The following is a 23,306-nucleotide window of genomic DNA, read 5'->3' as shown; positions in this document are numbered from 1 at the left end:
AAGGATATGATGTATAGAAAAGATCAAAATTATTCAGTCCCATCTCGAGGCTCAGGGACCAGTTGGGATAGGGTACAGGGAAATGGATTTAGACCCAATTTTAGGAGGAGGCTTTAACAAAGGCTCCAAAGGCTTCTTCCAGAGTTCCCAGACCCTGGGTGTGTTGAAGCACACACAAGTCTACAACAGTGTGGAAGGAGGGGTGTGTCATGCAATGTATAGAGAAACAGTGAGGTGCTTAAGGGCATGGGTTCTAGGATCAGATGTCTAGAAACAGCACTTCTACCTATTCTGTGATCTGGGCTAGAATTGTTGTGAAATTAACATTAAAGTGCTCAGAATAGTACCTGGTACCCAGTAAGTGCCAAATAAGTTGTCATCTTTGGATGTGTGTGGTTGGTTGATTTACTCTTTGAAGTTCACCTCACCTTGAAAGATTTTGAATTTCTAATTGTGTAACTGTGATAAAATTCCTGTGAATTAAGAAGATGGTAATAAGGAAACAAGCAAAAATGAAGTGAGAGTTAACAATTCAGCAGTTGAGGTATGAATAAAAGTCTGGTCTCTTGAACTAGGGCTTATTGCTCTAGTAACTGTCTTGATCTGTCCTTTTGGGGTTTTGGAATCCTTCCACCTACCCTTCTAGGGTATTTTCAAGAGAGGTTGGTACTGCACAGCTCTCTGGAGCCCATGTTTTTCTTTGTCTCATAGATGAAGTGGCCTTGTGAATAGGAATGCCTGTGCAGATACCAGAATTGGAGATGATGGATGAAGATCGGTTAATTGAAGAAGCCATGGACAAATTTGTTAACTGTCATGAACAAACATATGAAGAATTTCTGAGCACTTTCCCTCATCTTTCAAAAGGTAAAATGGAGAATAAACTTTCTGTAGTGGTAGAGATCAAGAATTTTGTTATAACTTTATGTCTTTGCTGTCTTTTCAGAAAGACTATTTTATAAGCATCCGTTCATTCCATTTGTTTGATCAGGTAATTCTCACCAGGGCATTCGCAGCTGATGCACGTAAACACCAACATTTTTATCCAACCAACAGCTGTATTACGGAGACAGAGCCACTGAATTTGAAAACTAAAAAGGATGTGAGAAATCATTTAGTACAGTCCCGTCATTGTATTTTTGAAGAAACACAAGTGCAGAGAGTGGAGATTTTTCAAAACATATTTAAAACGTTTAAGAAATATAACCTAGTACAGGGTAGGGATTCACATATACACATTTGGATTCTGGCATTGCCACTTTCTGGTGTGGGCTGTGGTCATTGAGTAAATGGGTAATAATAATAATGTCTTAAAGGTTGATGAGGGTTAATTGACATAATCCATGTAAAACTCTTAGCATAAAGCTCAAACCTGTGTTGTGTGTTTCGTAATGTGTTTGGTTGCCAATATCACTGATGAACATAGATGCAAAAATCCTCACCAAAATACAAGCAAATATAATCCAACAGCACATAAAAAAGATTATACATCATGATCAAGTGGGGTTCATCCCAGGGACACAAGGGTGGTTCAACAGACACAAATCAATCAATATAATACATCACATCAACAAGAGAAAGGACAAAAACCACATGATCATCTCAATAGATGCAGAAAAAGCATTGATAAAATTCAACACCCATTTATGATAAAAACTCTCACCAAAGTGGGTATAGAGGGAACATATCTCAACATAATAAAAGCTGTATATGGCAAACCTACATAGTACTCAACAGTGAAAAACTCAAAAGCTTCCCACAAAAATCTGGGACAAGACAAGGCTGCCCACTATTACCACTCCTATTCAACATCGTCTTGAAAGTCCTAGCCACAGCAATCAGGCAAGAGAGAGAAATAAAAGGGATCCAAATTGGGAAAGAAGAGGTAAAAGTGTCACTCTATGCAGATGACATGATACTATATATAGAAAACCCTAAAAGGTCCACACACAAACTACTAGAGCTGATCGAAGAATTCATACAGTATTGTTGTTTTATTGAGCCAGCATTTAAAAGTTGGGATATATTACATAAAAATCTTGATTTGTGGGGTTTTTTTTTTTTCCTAATTAAGTGAGCAGATCTGTTGCCTCTTATTTCCCTGCTGTCAGTATCAGCTAGAGCTAGGAGCCCTTGCCCTGTGACCTCCCTAATTTGACACACTCTCTGTCTCTGCCACACTCTAAAAACATGTGTGTACCTTGCCTGCTTCCTTCACTTAAGTGGCTCCTGGAGGCACTGAGTTGTGCTTCAGATTGCCACTGTCTTGCTCTCAACCTTAGTCCTTTCTGGGTCATTGATCCACGTTTGGGAGACTGTTGACCTGGCTGCACACTGGACTCAGCTGAGGAGCTTTCAGAGCATCTTAAGACCAGGGCCCAACTGGGGCCTGGGAATTGGGATTTTATAAAACTTCCTCTGGTGATTCTAATGTGTACCCAAGATTGGGAACAGGGAGTTTCATAATCTTTGAGGTCATGACAATCTCAGGATACTCGACTTCATGATTTGAAGCCCTAGTTCACATGTCCTTAACAAATATAAAAGAAGGGCAGTTATACTGAAGGGTAGTGATTCTAACCTGTTTCTTTTATTGTGCAGGGTAGTGGGGATATTGTTATGTGTTTTGTTTGCACTTAAGGGAAATAGAGAATTTAGGAAGTATCTAGTTAATCTGGGGCTGTGAATGATCTATTCTGGTATGATACATGGATCAAATTAATTTTGATAATGGCCAAATCATCTTTTGGTCTGTGATCCTGAGTTTAGGAAGATGTTTGCTTTCTCTGAGCCTAATGATTTAGTTCCTTGTTTTCTGGACCCAAACATGATGGTATGAATGGCTGCCGTAGGGTGTGGAAATAAGGGTAAAACCAGCGGAATTAATGCATTTTGGTATGCCCAGGGCATTTTGATAGCTCAGATTATTTTGGATATTATTTTCAAGGCTGACTTTATTTTTGTACTCTGAAAGAGTAAGAACTTCTCGCAGGGGCTTGGGTATTTTAAGGAGGTTATTACTCTGTTTTTGTTTTTGGGATAGGGAGTCTGTACTGTTTTCAGATTTCTGTATGATTGTTGCATGCCAATAAAGAAACTGTTGCAGATGTGATGACTTCATTTTGAGGTCAGTTTTGGGCCCCAAATTGAGCTGAAATAAATGATGACGCAAGTCACATAAACTGCATCTCCAAGCACACTGTTTTTTTTTCCTTTCAAAATATCCCTAGGCGCCAGTTCACATTATAAACTAATGACCTGAAAAAATTCCTCCTAAAGCACAAAGAGTTGCGAGTGCAAAAATATGTCTTAAATCAGTATGTGTCCTTTTTGCCCCCCTGAAACATTTAAATGCCTTCTGAGAATCCAAGCAGGACTTAGGGTCAGCCTAAGAGTCTAATGATAGTTGACAGAATCAATCAAAGTGAATGTGGTTAATTCTGTTTTAAGGAAGATGTGAAAGCCATTTCTTAGTTTTCTCCTTTCCAGCCCTTCATTTCATAGTGTGTTTGGTTGTCTTGCTGATATGAAGTGGAATCTTTTCTCTGTTAAGGTGGTTATCACCACATATACTTATGTACGTTTTTTTAGAAAGTTTAGTTTCTCAAGTACATTTCCATTTCCACTGATTGACTGTTCTATTTATTTTTATATTAGTTACCTGCCAGAATGCTTATGGGATTCATTTTCTTTCCAAGAGCATTAAAAGGGTCAGTAATCCTATTAAAAATATTTCCCTGGAAAAAATTAAACTATAGCCTTATTGAAGAAATTCACATTACTGCTTCAGACTCTTAGAAACCAGTTGGAAACTTAATATTGTAGCATAATTCTCACTTCAGTACCTTTGTGTTGAACGTGTTTTGCAGTTGTTTTTTTTAAGTAGCTTTGGTTTTTAAAATCACGGTGTATATTTGATGATAAATCCAATGTTTCATCAAAATGTTTAAAGAGCATATTAATTATTAGTTTTAAACAGACAGTTATAATTGAATTCTCAATAGTATCTTCATTCAAGAAAATTAAGACCAAGTTGTAAGACTTGTATTAGAAAATCAGCATGCAGATTTTGGTTTTATTCATTATTGGTGAAGACATTATTGTATTTTTGACATTATTGTGGGTAAAGATAAGAGGCTGACTTTCAATCTTTGGTATTTCAATTTCTTTGTGAATATGATTAATTTATAGGCCTTTTTAGAATATCTGCCTAAAGGAAGTAAATGCCTCTTCCTTCGTGTCTCATATTTCTGTCTTTTTTTTTAGGTTACAAAAGCACAGATGTAAATACGTCTATCTGGTTTTCTGTGAATGCGTTCATTCATTTATTCATTCAGTAATTCACTGAGTGTCTTGTTATGGTCAGACTTTCTTGTTTTAGATGCTGAGGGTTCAAGAATAATTAAGATAGGGTTTATGTTCTCAAGTACTCTAGTCTCTCTCTCACACACCTCCCCCCCCCCCCCCACCATTATTGTTCTGATTTTGTGCTTTAGGCTAAATGATTAATTTCCATTAAGGCTGCCTAACTTCTGCTTAAAATAGTTTGGAAATTGAACTGAAGCTACTGTAATTTCATGATTAACTCTTAAATAAGGCTTTGTTTTTCATTCTCTCGTTTTGTTCTTAAAATACCTAGGATCCAGTTTCCCAAGGGACTCTGCCCGCGTCTGTACCACCAGTAACAACAGCTCTCTCTCTTTCTTCCCTGCCATGCTTGTTGTCTGCCTTGGCCTATTTTCGTGTGTCTGGATCAAAGATTTTGTTTCTGATTTTGATCTGTAATTTCGCTCCTCGTTTTCTTTATGCCATTCTCATTTCACTTGCAATACGTTGTGCTTTTAGCATTTTATTCTTTCAACATACCTTTGAAAAAACAGTTCCTGTCAATTCAACCTCCCTTTCTCCCTTCATACTTGTTAATATTAGAATTAAATCCCCCCTTAGGTAGAACATTGTATATCTGAATGTTCTGGACAAATGGCCATGCCTGTGACTTAATGATCTGGTGGTGGTCTGGTCTTTGTCCCAAAGTCTTAGTTTCGAAACCTCTAAAGAGGTTTCAGTTTTTCTTAGGTTTTAATAATCTTAGTAATCGTGAGAGAGTTTGATCTCCTCATTGATAAGCAGCTAACATTTATTAAGTAATAGGTATTATGTTTAGCACTTTACCTGGATCATCTTAATTAATCTTTATGATAACCTAGTGAATTCCTTTTTTACATTTTAATTTTTATATTTATTATTCTCAACTTACAGATGAGGAAACCAAGGCTTAAGTTTAAATAACTTGCTATTATGGACTAAATTGTGTCCCTTCAGAATTTATCTGTTGTGGCCCCAACCCACAAAGCAACTGTATTTGGAGTCAGGGCCTTTTGGGAGGTAATGAAGATTAAATGAGGTCATGAGGGTGGGGTCCTAACTCAGTGTGACTGGTGTCCTCATGAGAAGAAAGAGACACACGGGGGATACACGCACACAGAGGAAAGACCACGGAGGCCATGGCAAGAAGGCAGCCAGAGGGAAGAGGTCTCAGGAGAAACCAAACCTGCCAACACCTTGCTTCATCCCTGACTTCTAGCTTCCAGGAGTGTGAGAAAATAAATCTGTGTTGTTGCAGCCACTCAGCTTGTGGCGTTTTGTTATGGCAGCCCTAACAGACTTGCCCAAGGTCATGTAACTACTTAGTGACAGAACTGGATTGTGGGCCTAGTCACCGTGACTGCAAATCCCACACCCTGAACCATTTTGCTTTTCTGCCTTCCTTACAGCATCGGGCAGGTCTGGAGATCTGGGAGTCACTGGCACATGGATAATACAAGCCTTAGGAATGGGTGTGCCACCTCCAAATGTAGTTCTTCTGCCTTCTCCAGACTGTGAGCTGCATGAAGGCTGTGTGGGTTTGTGGGTTTTTTCCACCATTGTTATTCTAGTGTCTAAAGCAATGCCTGGTAATGTAGACTAAGTAGACGGTTAACACATATTTGTTGAATAAATGAAACAAAGAGAAGATAAGAGCACACAGACCAGCAGAAATAGAGACCAACCCCAAAGAGGAATCCATGTTTAGTGGATAAGCACAGCAAGAAGAGCCCACGTGATGCCCCAAGTTTGGACTTGATATACTAGCTAATTGGGAGCCACAGTAGAATTTCAGCACATGCACGCATGTGCACACACACACACACACACACACGCACACACACTGCAAGTGATTTTGAAAGGTAGAGGCGAAGAAGAAGAGAAGCAACTAGAGTCAGGGAGACTGGCTGGGAGGCCAGGCAGAAATACATATATGGTGGTATGGTCTCCAGTGGGGCAGTGGAGGAACAAGTGGAAAAGAAACAGGGCCAATGGGACACTGCAGTGTAAGTGAGGGATTGACAGCACTTGGTAACAGGTGACTGGCAGAGGATTAGGGAGAAAGATGAGTCACAAGTCTCTTGCCTGGGAGAGGCCCACCGAGGCCGAGTGACTTGTTCAGATCTCTCGTTTGAGGAGCCTTTTGTTTTTTTCCTTATTGAGCGTATGTTCTGTGAAGAGCTTAGAATCTTGGGTTGGGATTTGGTTTACACTTCTGGACTGATAAATTTTGAGTTGTCAGTTCAGCCAAAGGAATAACACCACTCACACATGACAACTTCTAAAATATATAATTAAAAGTGAAACCAGTGACAGCACATAAAACAACACGCTTCGGAAGTTGACATATCATTTTGGTCCCCAAAGCTATCTTAAATGTGAATGTTAGAATGCACCTTTAAACTTGCACGGGGGACAAAGAGTTTTTTCCCCATCTGAGGAAGGAATTTAAAAATCTTTAGAAAAATACCGCAGAGAAAAATATAGAAAGCAGCTGGCCTTCTTACCAATTTCAGAGCAGGAAAGGAATTTCAGTCGAGCATAAAGACAGCCTTCTCTCATAACAGAAAACACAACAGCAAAAAAGAATCCTTGCTGTGTGGCCTTTTGCAGTTGTTTTTTGTTGAGTGTTAGATGGAGACCAGCAGGCTAGCATTGTTTTGATACCCTTGCAACTGGCAGATTGCCCGCCCGCGGAAGTTGGAAACGAACTGACCAGCTCTGTGCTTCCAGGTGGCACTTAAGCTGCATTTTCTGCGTTGTTGTTATCAGTCATTTAATTCCCTACTGAATATTGAGTGGTGTTTTTAGTTCACACGCCATTTGCAGCTTCTTTCTGTTTCCTTTTTTACGTTACCCCCATTAAGAAAAAAAAGGCAACTCGGGAAGCACTTTTGCAAATTTGAGTTTAACAGTAAAGTGCACTATTGAAAATAACACAGCAAGTAGCAGTAAACTTGCTTTAACTTAAGACGTAGGCCCCTGGGATGTTAACTTCAAGAGAAATTTGTAGAAGGCGTCATATGAGGACTTGCTAATAAAAGTAACTAGGCGATGAAGAAAAGCCCCACTTAATTAATCTGACATCCCAAGAGAGAGAATAAAGAAACAGTAATATTGATTGATTGATTGATTGATTGGGGGGCGTATTGCTAAAAAGAATAAAAGGAGAAGGAAAAAAGTTCACAGTTTTATACTGATCATAAATTTAGTAGCTATCTAAATGTGACTTCTTTATCACTACGTAACATCAAATATCACATAGAACACTGAGGGAGGGAAAAAAGTATTGAATGAAGTGAACTAATTTATAGCAGAGTTCTATGGAAGAATCAGCCTCAGTGGTTTAACCTGTTCTTTCTCTTTGGGGGAACATCTGCAAATTGTAATTAAGCCGTTTTCATTTGTTTCTCTATTTCTTTTGTCATCACTAAATCACTGCACTTAGGGGACACATTGACAAATTATGAAACACAGAAAACCGCTGGTTCAGTTGCAGAAGGAATTCCCCCTCCTCAAATTATGATGGATTTTTGAGCTGATCGAGCCATTTTGTTTTAGATGTGCTAGCATAAATCTTTAGCTGCAGTTGTTACAATTCGTATTTATTCTACTCATGAATATCTGGGCCATAAAGAGTCATTTGTTTTCTGTGTCTGCTGTGTTTTAGGTGTAATTGGATAAGGAAAGAAAATGTATTTAAGTATTTACAACATTTTGAATTATAATCATTAAATTAATTTTCCACAGTTTTTAATGCTTAGTATTTTGTTACAATAAATATTTTTCTAGTATGTTTTCTCAGTAAAGTAAGATATTATGAGAAGTTTTTAAATTAGGTTTATGTCCAAATAAATGATTCATTTTCTTTCTCTCTTTATAGCTTCTCAACACACACATATTTGTTATATAGTATATTTTATATGTATATATAAATTAGAGAGGTGAACTTTCTTTGGCAAATGGAATTTTGAACTTTTACAAAACCCCAGCAAAGAATTACTCATAGCCAAAGAAACTTTCAGGTTGATCACTATCAACCTTTAAGTAGCCAATTTAAACAATATGAAGAGCATGCACATTTGTTTTGTATGCATTCCTCTTTAACGTGTGACATTATTTATACTCGTTGTTGTCAATGTGTTGTTATACTTAATGGAAAGAGTTAATTACTAGACTTAGGTGGTCATAAAACTGTGTCCTCTGATTCAGTGAATGGGCACGTATTCACATCTGGATGGTTTTAGCAAAATGTTCTTTCAGCCATGGAACAATAATATTTTCTTTGAAATGGTCAGCTAAACCCAAAGGGATACAAACAGGAAACTATGTTAACCAAACTTGTATCTTCCTTGTATGAAAATCAAACCACAGTCTGTCTAGTATGAGATTTGTGTGTGTGTGTTTTCCTTCCTATCTGGCTTCGTTCCAGGTGGGATGGAGTGACGTGACTCCAGGTGGCTCACTCTTCTCGCAGCCCCTCAAGCACAGCGAGGACCATTATTCCATGTTCACATGCTTTCCAGACTTAGCCTGCTGTTGCGGTAGTGTTTGTAGTGTGCGAATCGCTTGTTTTAAAAAAGGGACTATGAATCAAGTACCACTTTCTCTTGTTTTCCACCTTCTCCAAATTATGCTTCGTGTGACTTGTAGCCAGTCATCTAGTCCTGGGTATTGTAGTGTCAATCCAGTTCTTCTTGCTCACGTTGAGGTCGTTCCTGCTGTAATTCAGGCATTGAACTAGAATCTGGGAATGCACGATGAACGATGTGTTGTTCTTGTTTATTTCTGCGTGCTGGGTGTCCCACACGCTCCAGACGTGTGAAGGCACAGAGCGGTCTCTGTGCTTGTTCATCGTACAGTTACAGGTTGTCAGGAAGGCCGTGCTAAGTACCCTTTACACAGTGCTGATAAAACAGTATCCAGAACAGCGCCTTTGGTCTTGGGGGGGTCTCAATTTTAGACTGAATAAACACTACATGAGTTAAGAAAAGAGCAGTAAGAATGATTAGAAAAGTGAATTTTTAGACTTTTTCTTGTTTTACTTCAAAGCTTGTTTTCTATTCAAAGGGTGTCGTAGAAGTACTCTGGAAAAATGGAGGGTGTGTGAAAGACATGTATAATTTAAGTCTGTTCTTGCATTGCTTTCAGACGCCAAAGTCCGAGTCCTATATTATTACAAATTTGTGCAGAAGAGGTTATTCTGTCTCATAAAGTTTGAAAACTCCTAAGAAGCATTTATTTATAAAGGGGGAAGAAAAAAAAAAAGACTCCAACTTTCTCCAACCTATGTGGGCAAAAGACGTTGTCTTAAGTAGATACGTCCTTGTGTAGCAGGCAGCCAGGCATGATCTGAGGGCGCAGAGAAGTTACTTAGGTTGGTGGGATTTAGTTTTATGAAGAATTTGGCATATTGCCCTTAGATTTCTTATGTTGTTGTGGGCAGGGCCAGTGTGATGGAAACAATGCTGTTCTAGCCTTGAAGTCAGAAGACCTGGTCCAGGCATTTATTAATTCTTTGAGACTGCAGACCTGCCACTGACTTTCTCTGAATCTGTAAATCAGAGGTACTTCTGTCTGCTCGGTGTGTCTTATATGGTTATGGTGAGAATCAGATAAAATATACATGAAGGTACTTGGTAGGTTTTAAAGATTTACTCAAGTGCGATGTTTTATGACTATGGGGACTATTTATGATTTAAAAGAGGAACATCAAGGTTAAATATTAAAGAAATCTTGATTATACAATATAAAAAATATAAAATACTGTCCACAGTGTTAGTCATCCATACTCTAATCCTTGATGTCATTAAAACCAACTGTGTGTGGTAGGTATTGTGTAGCATCTGTGTGCAGTGTGTATTGTACAGTGTAAGACTATACAATGCAGGGAGTAATCCTACACTGGCCTCTGGTGGATGGACTAAATAGTATGTCTACACATAACCTTCAGGCAAAGGTGTTAATGTGCTTTGACAAAGATAAAATATCAGAAACTTCTTTTTAATTTTAAATTTTTAGATTCTACTCCATGGATCTTTGCTTGGGACTCCTACCTTAAGTATATGTAAAGATCAGCTGGGAGATGCTTATTAAAATGCAGGTTCCCAGGGAAATAATCCCCAAACTCTGATTTAGTAGTTCTAGTAAGCAGCCCGGGAGCCTTGACCTTGAGACCAGTTTTGAGAGACACACCCTAACCGAGATTAAGGAAGGGTATAGGAAGATGGATGAATTCCTCAAAATTCTATGCTTTTCTATATACTGCATTTCTCTAGAAATAAATTCCATAGCTTTCATGAAATAGTCCATACTTTTCACCCAAAGGGTAAGAACAATTATTTTAGTTTAAATATAACTTTTTGTATCATTTCACCATTTTATATTATCAAAGGTGCTTTGACAGTGAAAAAGCGTGACAGGTTCTAGGAATAATTTTACTGTGATCTTGCTAATCTCTGATACAGAGGCTAGGATATAATAGCTTACAGAATTTTAGGGTGGGCTTCAGTTCACTGTATATCTCAAGTCTGAAGGATTATAGCACATGTGTTTATAAACCAAAGTTACCCAATCACAGGGAAGTATATCTACTTCTATTCTTGCCAGAAGAACTGCCATTAGCAAGTACACAGGGAAGAGACTTGGGAGACCACCTGGGCTATGAAGGCATCTTACTGCATGTACTGCTAGGAAATGACCCTCCAATAATTTTATATTATTATATATTTTATATAATTTGTATTATATGTAATATATATTATATATATGCTATATAATTCATACATGAAGGTACTTGGTAAGTTTAAAAAATTTACTGAAGCATAAAGTTTTATGATTAGGGTAACTATGATTTAAAAGAGGGACCACATGGGAATGTAGTTTGGTGCAGCCAGTATGGAAAATAGTATGGAGATTCCTCAGAAAACTAAAAATAGACTTACCATATGATCCAGCAATCCCACTCCTGGACATATATCCGGAGGGTACTCTAATTTGAAAAGATACATGCACTCCAGTGTTCATAACAGCACTATTTACAATAGCCAAGACATGAAAACAACATAAATGTCCATTGACAAATGACTGGATAAAGAAGTTGTGGTATATTTGTACAATGGAATACTACTCAGCCATAAAAATAATAAAATAATGCCATTTGCAGCAACATGGAGATTGTCATTCAAAGTGAAGTAAGCCAGAAAGAGAAAGAAAAATACCATATAATATCACTTATATGTGGCATCTAAGAAAAAGACACAAATGAGCTTATTTACAAAACAGAAGCAGACTTGCAGACATAGGAAACAAACTGATGGTTACCAGAGGGGGAAGGGGGTGGGGAAGGATAAACTGACAGTTCAGAACTTGTAGATACTAACTACATATATAAAATAGATAAACAACAAGGTTCTACTGTATAGTACAGGGAACTATATTCAATATCTTATAGTAACCTATAATGAAAAAGAATATGAAAATGAACATATGTGTGTATATGTATGACTGAAACATCATGCTGTACACCAGAAATTGACGCAGCATTGTAAACTGACTATACTTGTTTAAAAAAAATGGAAAAAAAAGAGGGGCCTCAAAGTTAAATATTAAATGAATCTTGAGTCCCAAACATAAAAATATAAATGTAAAATATTATATATATATGTATTTTTTTCTTCAGTATTTCTAAGAATGACTTCTTAAAAAGAAAGATTTATGTAGGTATTTTCCTTAGATTGAGGGTCAGAAGGAAATGCGTTTACCTCTCCAAATAAATGTTTAATTTTTTTGTTCATGATGGGAAAGTTAGAAAATACAGAGTGGCACCAACACGCATACATATACACACACAACAAAACAAAAACTGTACTCTTTCTTAGCAATAAAGTGTTTAGCTACTCTGGGGCCACTCAAAATGAAGATTATGTTTCCCGTTCTCCCTTGCAGTTGGGTATAACCATCTGACTAAGTAGGTGCCAATAAGAAGTAAGAGAAACTGACATGTGAAACTTCTGACTCATGGCCTTAAGAAACATGCCCTGGACTTTTTATTCTTCTTCCCCTGGCTAGAAATGGGCGATCATGGGAGTAACTCCTTAGACCCAGAGGTGGAAGCCATGTGCTGAGGGTTGCAGAGCACCCTACCAGCTTGGATCCTTGGGTTGTCTCATAGGGCAGAGCCCGCCCACCTGCTCTAACCTGTTGCTTAAGAGAGAAATAAAATTCTTGTTTCAGCTGCTCTATTTTGGTGCCTCCTTGATGTAGTAGCTTAAACCAAGCCTTCCCTAGTAACAGTGGGGAAAAGACAGACTGGCTTTCTCCTTCTCTTTCTTCATTCTCTTGCTGGGAGCAAGGGTGTGGTAGTGCATCATCCTGGACCATGTGGAGAAGGGTGGTACCTTAGGAATGGCAGAGCAGAAAGATGGAGGTGGGTTCTAGGATGACTTTGTGGAGCAGAACTACCATATTAGCCCTGGATTAACTATATCCTTACTGTTGCATGAGCGAGAAATAAACTTCCATCTTGTTTAACCAACTGTTACTTTTGGGTATCTGTTTCATGTAGGCAAACCTATACCCAATTAACTAATTAATAAAACCATAATCCTGTATCTTAGAGATAAACCGTAGGTGTATACATCCTTCCTGAATTTTCCCATTGATTAATTTATTTACATGTATACAGTTATTAGTTAAGAACATGAGACTTGGTGACAACTAGGATTTTAACCTGAGCTCTGCTACTTCTCAGCTAGGTGTTCTTAGGAAAGTTATTTAATATCTCTGAGCTTCAGTTTTGTCATTTGTAAGATAGATATAATAACCTCTACCTCATAGGCTTGTTCTTAGGGTTAAATAATTATATATATTTATATAAAATATATACATACACATATATGTTTATTTATATTAACAGCACCTGAATTATAGTAAGGGCTCAACCTAATAGTTTCATTCATTCATGTATTCAGCAAATTTATTATAATTATTTTGTAAAAGTGTGATAACACTATACATACTCTTTTTGTAACTCGCTTTTTCACATAACATTGAATTATGTACATCTTTCCATGTCAATAAATATGGTTATTTAACAATATTTTTCATGGCTGCATTGTATTTAATCATATGGATATGCCATTATTTACTTAACCAACCTTTTTTTTAACATTTATTATTGATTTATAATCATTTTACAATGTTGTGTCAAATTCCAGTGTAGAGCACAATTTTTCAGTTATACATGAACATATATATATTCATTGTCACATTTTTTTCTCTGTCAGCTACCATAAGATCTTATACATATTTCCCTGTGCTATACAGTATAATCTTGTTTATTCTACAATTTTGAAATCCCAGTCTATCCCTTCCCACCCTCCACCCCCTTGGCAACCAACCTTTTTGTTGGACATAAGTTATTTCCAATTTTTGGCTTCTGTAAAAGATGCTATATTGCACATGCTCGTTCATTCAGTTCATGCTTATTGAACACCTAGTATGTGCTGAGTACTGCTCACATAAATGAACAAAAGAGATAAAAATCATTACCTTCAGGGAATTTGCATCTTGTAAGGGGGAGACAGATAGCAAACAATAAACATAATAAAGAAGAAAAATACCTGTGTAGGAAAATAGTAATTGCTCTGGGAAAGAAGAAAAGTCTGGAACAGAGTGTGGAGGATCATGAGTGCTGGTAGCAGTGTAGGGTTGCAATTTTACTTGGGGTGATCTGGTTAAGCCTCCTTGGGAAGGTAAAATTTCAACGAGGATTGGAAGGAAGTGAGGGAGTTAAGCCTGTAGAGACTTGAGGGAAAAGCATTTGAGGCCAAGGGAACAATCAGTGCAGAGGCCCAGCGACAGTAGCTTCCGGCCTGGTTGGGGAACAATGAGGAGGCCAGTATGCCAGGGTGGCTGGAGCAGGGGTGAGGGAAGTAGGAGCTGGGGTGTGAGGTCAGGGCAGACAAGGCATGGATAGCCTTGTAGGTCCTTGTAATGACTTTGGCCTCATTATTATTATTGGTAGCTACATTTTTGCACCCTTCTTATTTATGGTCTTTGGATAAGCTTTTACACATGGAAATGCTGGTTCAAAGATATGCAAAAATTTAAGGCCTTGATTAAGTAAAAATTTTCAAGGGAATAGATCAGACATTTTTTGGCTTTGTAGTGAAATCCTTGCCCATATAATTATTTCTTTTGGATAAATTCTTAGACATGGAAATGCTGGCTGAAAGATATGCAAAATGTTATGCCTTTGAGTGAGTAAAACTTTTAAGGGAATAGATCCTATTTCTCATAGGCAGAGGTCATGTCTTGGAACTTTCTTAACTCCTCTTCCAGTCTTCCAGCCTAGCACTGCGTTACACACACAGTGAGCTTGCTGGTTGAAGTGTTGAGTATCAGTCTACCTTCCAGTCTTAACTGCTATATGCCCTTGGGAACGGAGAATGAACATTCCTTCCCGTTTCTGACCGAGATCCCCATTCTTCTTAGGCTTACATTTTAGTGGGAAGAGATAGACAATGAACAATTAAGAAAGGTAGTTGCAGATGATTTCAGATACATTTGAAGAAAACAGGACCCTGTTTCTCAGGCTGTGACCATATGAGGAGATAAGATGGTCAGACAGTTGTAGCTTCAGTTAATGCCTGTGTTTCTCCCCTTGCCTGGATGCGGAGGGAAGCTGGAACTCTGTAGTTGTCCTTTGTTTTGATTTCAACAGGTGGCACCGCATGGAATTGGATTGGTGATGGTGGTCTTTGGATCAAACTCAGCGTTAGAATCAAGGGGATATCCAATGTGGAAACAATCCAAATGTCCTTTAAGTGGTGAATGGAAAAACAAAATGTGATCTATCCATATAATGGAATAGTTCTTGACAATAAAAAGGAATGAAATGCTAATACATACTACAGCATGGATGAACCTCAAAGATGTCATGCTAAGAAGTCAGGTACAAAAGACCACATATCGTATGACTGTATGTATATGGAATGTCTAGGAAAGGCAAATCTGTAGCTTTAAAAAGTAGATTAGTGGTTGCCTGCTTCTGGCAGTAGGAAGGAGGAGTGACTGTAGATGAGTACCTGGGACTTTTTAGGGTGATGGAAATGATCTAAAAATTTAATTGTACTGATGGTTGCACAACTTTCTGTATAAGTTATTAAAAATCATTGAATTGTACACTTTAAGTGAATTTTGTGAATATTCCCCAATAAAGCTGTGGAGAGGTGGAGCTACTGTTCGTGGATACTTAGATCCGTACCTGAGTTCTTCACTGGGTGAGCATGTGGCCTTGTGACTCTGAATTTGACTGAAGAACTTAGGAAGGTCCTGCTTGTTGTAAATATTTTCTGTTAAGAAAATAAATCATTTGTGCATAGACTTGACAGTTTTAAGTAGATAAGGACTGTGATACGAAAAGAAACAAACTTCTTGGATGCAACAAGATCCTACCTTGTGTAGACAGTGTCACCAGGTCGGTACGAGAGGTCTCCCACGAAGGGAAAACTGCATGACCCAAGGTGGGAATGCATGGGGCCTGAGCAAGAACCACAACGTATTCCAAGAAGACAGGTGTCACCCTGTTAGGGATTCTGGGAGCTAAGGGAAGCTATGCTCTACTGTGCTGTATGTGCTCCCACTCGGGAGCCCCTCCCTCCCATGGCCTTGACTAAATCAGTTGGGAAGGTGAGCTTTCTTATGGGATGATTTGATATGTGTGGCCTCTTTGCATCAAAGTGGAATCCATTTGACAGATTGCAAGCATGCCATATTATCTACTGCCACCATCACAGAGATTGTTTTAAAGGTTATCTAGGGCATGCCAAATTAAAAGAAAAGTACAGATGGCAGTGGAAAGATAAGGTGAACATTCTGAGATATAGACAGGGAGGAAATACAACCACTTGGAGACAGTATCTTTATTTCTGTTCTGGAAACACAAAAAGAATTCACTGAGTGACTTCTTTTTTCCTTTCTTAAATCCATCTTTGAGGCCCTCTTTACTTCTCATCTGGATTACTACAATAGCTTCAGTATTTCTACCTCCAGTATCTGAACCACTCTGCCCCATTCCATCCATTTCATCTTCTTAGAGCACAGCTCGCATTGTGACTCCCAAGGGCCTTGGTATAGTACAGACTTTTTGTCAGGCGCTGCAAATAGCATCCCCTGCATGCATCACTAAATATGTATTCCCGTCTTCTTGGAATACGTTGTGGTTCTTCTTCAGGCCCCATGTGTTCCCACCTTAGGGCTTTGGTCATGCAGCTTTCCTTTCGTGGGAGACCTCCTCTCTTGCTCACCTGTGGAAATCATAGCCGCCTTTCAGAGCCCAGCTCAGACTCCCCATTCCCGTGTGAAGCCTTTTGTGAGTCTCCCTAACCAACTGTGATTTCACCATTCTCTAACTTTGCACTCCCTTAGCCTCTGCCTTAGTTGTGTCCTACTTGAGTGGTTTGCATACCTGGCTTAACTTCTTCGTTTGTAAACTCTGTGAAGGCAGGGACTGGGTCTTACCCATCTTGGTCACCATGCACATAGTTGATAGCCAGAAGAGAGCTTTTGGGCTGAACGGGTTGCATAACTCAACTACGACTCAGCTTTTCTTCCTGAAAATAAACTTCCAGCTGCTTTATTCTCTCTTCACATTTATTCTCTCTGTAAGTGCCTAACAGTGGACCTTTCAAAAGTTTCAGCTTACTGCTCTTGTGTCCCTCATCCTGGACTTCCGACACACGTTTTTCCGGGCCAGGGTTGTGCATTTGTGTCTTGGCAGCTTGAGAGCTGTGACTGTGAATAATGAGTCAATTATCATCCAGCCTCGGGGAAAGCACAATTATTCCTGACTGGCCCGGCTGAGGTAATCCTCTCCTCCCTCTGCACTTTCAAATGAAGAACATAAAACAACTGGAATTCAGCGCACTACAAAGGGAATTTAGACAAAACATTTGTCTGCTGAATTTAGCTTCTTTGGATTTATTCTGATTTATGATTGATTGGTTTTAAAATTGCTTATTTAGTCCTAATGAGTATTGCTCCAGGGGACGCCAGATACCAAGGAGCATGTGATGAAGAAGCAGTAGAGTGAAGTAACTTGGCTGGGCAAGTCAAGGGCAAATATTACTGTCCAGAGAAACATTGCTCTAGGCTAGGAGTATGATGTGAAAATCACCCCTCTGACTTTCAAAGTACCCAACCTTGTTATAAGCATGATTGCTTAGTCCCCATGCTCTTGGCAGAAGGCTTTTTGCAACTATCCAGTGTTGCACAGAATTTTTCCCTCCATGAATTTTTCTTTTCTTCTAGCCACATATTCAGTATCTCTTCACGACTGAGAACATGCTCCTGATTTATATTGCTATGACCGCAGTGCAGGAGAACAGACACCCAGGGGTTGCTGACAAGATTTGGTTGTGAATTCTGACGTTGGTTGTGTTGATCTGTGAAGACTTTCCTGTACGCGTGGTGAGATTTCTCAGCTCGTGGACACTAGTCTGGCCTTTGATTGGATGAATCTGGACTTTTAAAAAGTTTCTTTCAAAATTGAATTCTCTGAAACTGATTGCTTTCATCTGTAAGCTATGTAATCAATATATGATTAATTTATCAAGGCATCAGTAGTTTCAACCTTTTCAAGGAGTGTGACCTTTTCCTTTGACCTGAAATTAGACGTTATAGGTACAGTTGATGGCCTACATTGTAAGGGAGATCTGTTGGAAGCTTGTCTATTTGGTATCAAAAGAAAATTGAAATTCCATTGCTTCCAAATAATGAAACCTTTAAAAACCTTTAGGGGAAAAAAACAAAAACCAAAAAACCTTTGTTTCATCTGTATGGAAGTTTTGACTCAGAAATGCCCAAAGAAATGCTGTTTCAGGTCTCAGTAACCTACTTGTTCTCTGAAATATTGCTGTGAGATTTCAAAAGTGTATTATGTCTGACACTTATTTCAAAGCAAGAAACATTAGGGACAAGATGAAAGGGTGGAAAAGGACTCCGATGGAAAACAGAAACAGAAGAAGAAGAGACGTGCACTTGGGTGGCGTGTTTGGCTTGCCACCAGGATCACTCTGGGCGGCAGCATCCGGCTCTCTAATCAGGCTTATCGGCCACTTTGGATTCTGGGCTGTGCCAGCATCGGCCATTCTGACACTATCATATTGAAAAAGAACTATTTTTCATCTCATTCTGCCAAGAGGTTTATTATCTGCTGTTTTTTTGTTGTTGTTTTGTTTTATTTTTATGTATTTATTTTTTAAAATAAGAAGTACACTTGTGTGCTTCTCGGTCTTTGGAGTGAAATAGTGTGCACTCTTGTGGGACTGTTTTCAAGGGTTAGGAAGGAGGCTTAAACTGTAGGTTAAGTCAGAGAGCGAACAGCTTCTTTTCTGCACCTTTTGGTATTTTAAACATGAAAGCTTTATATTTATGCCAGAAAGAAGTTTTCAAAGAGTGAGCAAGAAGTTTTCTTAGATCTGAGACCTCAACAGTAGTTCCACGCCAGCATCAGAAGCTGGGACTTGGTGATGTTTTTCTCTCTGTGTCGAAAGCGTTTCATCTGGTTGCCTGTCAGCCAACCTGGCATTGTGCTGGAGATGGCAGAGGAGTGCATTGAGCGATCATGGGGACAAACAGAACTGGTCCTTAAGGAACAGCTGTTCTTCCCAGGCATCACTGTGATTTTCAAGTACTTAAGTCAATGGATTATTACAGTAGTGTTGTACTGGGTGTGTCGTATCTTTTTTTTTTTCAGGAAATACTAGATTTAGGCTGTGCTAGACTTACAGGATAAGCAGGGAGAACGGAAACTATTCCACCTCTTATTAGAACAGGGCATGGAGGCATGGCAGGTAGCCACGAGCCGTCTTCTTGCCTCTGGCTTGGGTGAAGTTTGAGGAACCCTTTCATTCCTCCTCACTCCTCCTGTTTCCAAGCATGTCCATGCCTACCTTGCTCCACCCGGCTGCAGTGCTTACCTTTGCCCTAGGACTGATGATTTACGACATCTTTCTGGTAAGGACATCTTTGTGGCTGTGAAACAGGAAGAAGTCAGGGAGGATAAGTCCTAAGACCATTTCATCCTCACTTCTCTGGTCTTCCATAGTGCTGGTCACTCCATTCTTCTAACCCTCCTACTTCCTTACCCACTCGGTCCCCCAGCAGCCAAGGCCTATCAGAATTTCTAGGAATTTGTTGAGGCACGAGGCAGAAGTCGCCTCTCCGGATAGTAGCTGGTTAGGAGTTATGGGTGCTGGTGCAGGAGGCAGTAGAGAGAGCTGACCTGAACTGGTATTATGTGCTAATAAAACCCTTTAGAGAAAAAGTGGTGCATTCAATATTTGTGTTTTCCCTCTCTGGCTTATTGAGCTAGGACTGTAGTACAGACTAAGTTACCTTATCTCTGCATCCCTGCAGTATTTCTGTGTTAATGTCCTGTAGACATCCCCATAAGTCTTACTTCTACCAGTGATGGTATTCAGAAGCAAGTAAAGGATTCTGGCTGCCTTGCACCAGGCTCTGATCATCAGAACAGCAAACATCTTGCTGATTTTGATTCATGCAGCCAACAGCTCAAGAGAGACAAACCTGACCACTTTGCTGGGTTAGGCTGTCTCGTAACCTGTTCAGTTAGATACCTGCTTAAGTTGCTCACAGATAAAACAAACCCATGTCTCTGGGATTTCTTCCTGGTGGGGTATTTTAAGGGAATGGAACAGGTTCCGCCAACCTGACAGTAGCCTGATTTCTGCCACTGGTGGGCTTCTTTTGAATTTCTTTATCACTCTTCTAGTGACCCCAGATGCAGGTCCCTGTGTTTGCTACTGTCATTTGCAGCAAGCGAGTGCAAGTTTGGTATATGCCGTGCACCCTTGGTTCTTCTTGTACTGTTGTTAACTTTTCTTCTTTGTCTTCTTTCTGGGATTTAAAATTTTTTTTTCCTGCTTTAGTCTTCTCTTCTCTAGGACCCTTTCCCTTTATTGGCTCTATTATTCTGAGTTGCACAGCACAGTGGTTAGGAAGGACTGGGTTCAAATCCCCACTCTGCCACTTACCAGCTGTGTAATTTTGAACTAGTTACTTACTCTCTCTGTAGGCCTTGGTTTCCTCATCTGTAAAATGGAGATACTAACAGTACCTACCTCTAGGGTTGTTGTGAGGCTTAAATGAGATTTCTGAGATGCTCATAAAAGACAGTCTCACACTCAAATAAATGTTAACCCTTATTATCTATTTTAATATTACTGATAATATTAAAAATAATTTTTTGGCTTATACCATTACCCCAGTGTAGTCGACTACTGGCTCTTAACCTATAGCTGTGAGCTTTCTCCCACATTTTAGCCTATATTTGCAGCTGCCTCTGGGATATTTCCCTCACAGTTTCCACTGGCACCTCAAATGCAGCATGGACAAAGGTTAAATTCATTCTCTCTCATCTGATTTTATCCCCCACATTTCTGTTAATGGCATCATGGTATCGTAATTTTCTCTTAATTTAGGATGAATGTTAGATTCTTTCCTTATCCTAAGGAGATAATCATGAATGTGCAAAAATTTAGTACAAAGGTATTAAACTAAATTAATTTAAATTAATTGTTTGTAGTTTAAAATAGTTGAGAATAGGAATTGGTTAAATAAATTATGTTAAATATATACAGTGTAATTCTCTGTAACCATTAAAATTATGTAGAAAAATGTGCAATAATATGGAAAGAAATATTGCTTTCCAGCTGACTTATAGTACGTACGGTATAATTCCATTTGCTTTTTAGAAGTTTATGGATACGTAGATAAAAGATGAGAAAAATAGCCACTGAAAACATTCTGTTGCAGATTTTCTGTCTTGTAGGATTATGAGTGATTTTCTAACTTCAATTTTCTTCTCTTACAAATTTTCTTAAGTTATCCATACATTGCTTCCATACAAGGGGAAAACCCCTCAAATTTAGGGAAAAAAATGAGATAAGTAATGTCTAAGAGTCTTGCAAATACTGAACTTCACTGACCTTTTAACAATGACTGAGGAGAGCACTGTTTAAATAGTAAGCACTTAGAAATATTCGTGGAATAGTGAATGAAATGGTGTTATCTTTCTATGCATTTAAGAATAACTTTATAAGTTAAGAGTGCTAAATGCTTCAGGCATTCAGTTTGTGGATTTCATGGAAAGGTATCTTTTTGTTTGGAAGAAAGATTCTCAATAAACACAAAATAAACTAGCCTCGGTATGGTGAGTCTTTTCTAATATTATGTAATTTTTCATTTCAGATAATGTGACCAAAAGAGGAGCCTTTGGGACCAGTTCTTTAGAAAACACATTTACTTCAATAAAATTTACTCCCAGAAATGAGCCAAATGATCATCATCTTAGAAATAAAGCCATCTTTCTTCGTTCTTCATCACAGTGTTCAGAAGAAGAACAGGTAATACCACAGCACATTTACAGAAACAGAGAAAAAAAAATTCATCATGAATTAAATAAAAAAGAGACCATAAGAACATAAGAAACATTGGACAGTTATTAGATCAGTAACTCAGACTCCTGATTTTAGAAGGAGCGCCTTTGAGACACTTTATTGAGAATCACCATCACATTTCCTGATTTCAGCAGCCAGCGTTTATGATGGTAACGTGGTTATCCTCAATTTTTGTTAAAAACCTCATAAGGATCTGCCATCTGCAGATTTTTTTTAAAAAAATTATTTCTATATTTTAGCTTGTCCTCTGTTTGGGACAAAAGAGTTCCTTTTCATAATTTTCTGTGTAAAATGGGAGTTTGTTTTACCTGTCCTGGATTCATGTCTATGGACTTACAGTGGAATCTGTTATCTTGATTTTTCCAAGAATGGTCAATAAATAAATGTTAGATGCCCTTTTCCTAATCTTCAAATCTTTGTAGACTGTATCGACAGTCTCCTTAGCTGTGGTTTTTAACTATCAAGGAATCCTAGTGGAAATTCTTCTACTTTTTTAAACCATTGAATTTCTACCTTCTGTCTCACTGTGTCTTCCCTGTTATATTGTGGACAGAATTGCATACGAGATTGTGGTTTTATGCAAGGGGAAAAAAAAATCTCCACATTAGAAATGTGTTTCTATACGGCAAAGGGCTATAATTCTTTAATTCCATAATTTGTTTCCAGGGAGATGATTATGGAACAAGAATTTTTTTTTTTCCCCTAGAAGACTCACTCTCTACTGGCAGTCATTGGCAATTGGAATTACATTCTGTTGAGTCTTTAACCAGCATGTGAGAGGCAAAGACTTGTTCCGTGGTATTTTTTTCCTAATAACCTGAAAGTGTTGTATTAGCATTCTCTGATCTGTCCTTCAGAGGTTCATGGGGCTGGGGTGGGAGTAAGGATAGTAAAGTGGGGAGTGTTCCTGTTTTACACATAAGAAAACTAAGGTTAAGTAATTTGCTTTTGGTTACACTGTGGATGAGTCTAGAGGACAGAAGTAGAAACCAGACCTCCTAAAACCTGTTCCCTGACCTCTGCTATGGCTAGGTGTATCCGGTCCATCGAGCATAGCTAATTAGGAAAAAACTAGAAAGGGAGTTTTACCGCCTCAAGGGCTACAAAATCAGCTCCTTTATTTTTGGTTGTTTCCTTTTCCCATCAATATGTCCTCACTGTTTTTTGGTTTGTTTGTTTGTTTGTTTGTTTGTTTCAGATAGTGATGGATGAAGGCCAAAAAGTTGGCAGTTTCTTTCGAGGTGATCTGAATCGGGCAGGGAAGGTGAAGGTAAGGGAGGATTCAAGTTTCTTCCATGGCCAAAAACAAAACAAAACAAAACAACAACAACAAAAACCTCACAAGATTCGTTTGCTGTCTCTCATACAAAGTTGGAGAACTCAGCAGACTTTGTCCTTATGGTTTTTTTAAAAAATAGATTTTTGAGTGTCTTGAACTATCCTTGATTGACTGGG

The 23,306-nt window shown here is 38.6% G+C and overlaps 1 protein-coding gene across 4 annotated transcripts in view; it reads left to right on the top strand.

Moving 5' to 3' along the window:
• Positions 1–23,306, top strand: part of IFTAP (intraflagellar transport associated protein) — a 58,534-nt gene that overhangs the window by 17,628 nt on the left and 17,600 nt on the right. For all 4 annotated transcript variants that reach the window (XM_031459778.2, XM_031459780.2, XM_031459779.2 and 1 more), the window contains 3 exons: positions 712–867; positions 21,643–21,797; positions 23,050–23,121. In XM_031459778.2, the coding sequence (XP_031315638.1) occupies positions 735–867; positions 21,643–21,797; positions 23,050–23,121 (360 nt within the window). In that variant the 5' untranslated portion in view covers positions 712–734. The remainder of the gene's footprint in view (positions 1–711; positions 868–21,642; positions 21,798–23,049; positions 23,122–23,306) is intronic.

The sequence above is a fragment of the Camelus dromedarius genome, chromosome 12, assembly GCF_036321535.1.
Source record: "Camelus dromedarius isolate mCamDro1 chromosome 12, mCamDro1.pat, whole genome shotgun sequence".
NCBI classification, from domain to species: Eukaryota; Metazoa; Chordata; class Mammalia; order Artiodactyla; family Camelidae; genus Camelus; species Camelus dromedarius.
The sequence above is the reverse complement of the archived record's forward strand: the minus strand, read 5'-3'. Positions and strand labels throughout refer to the sequence as shown.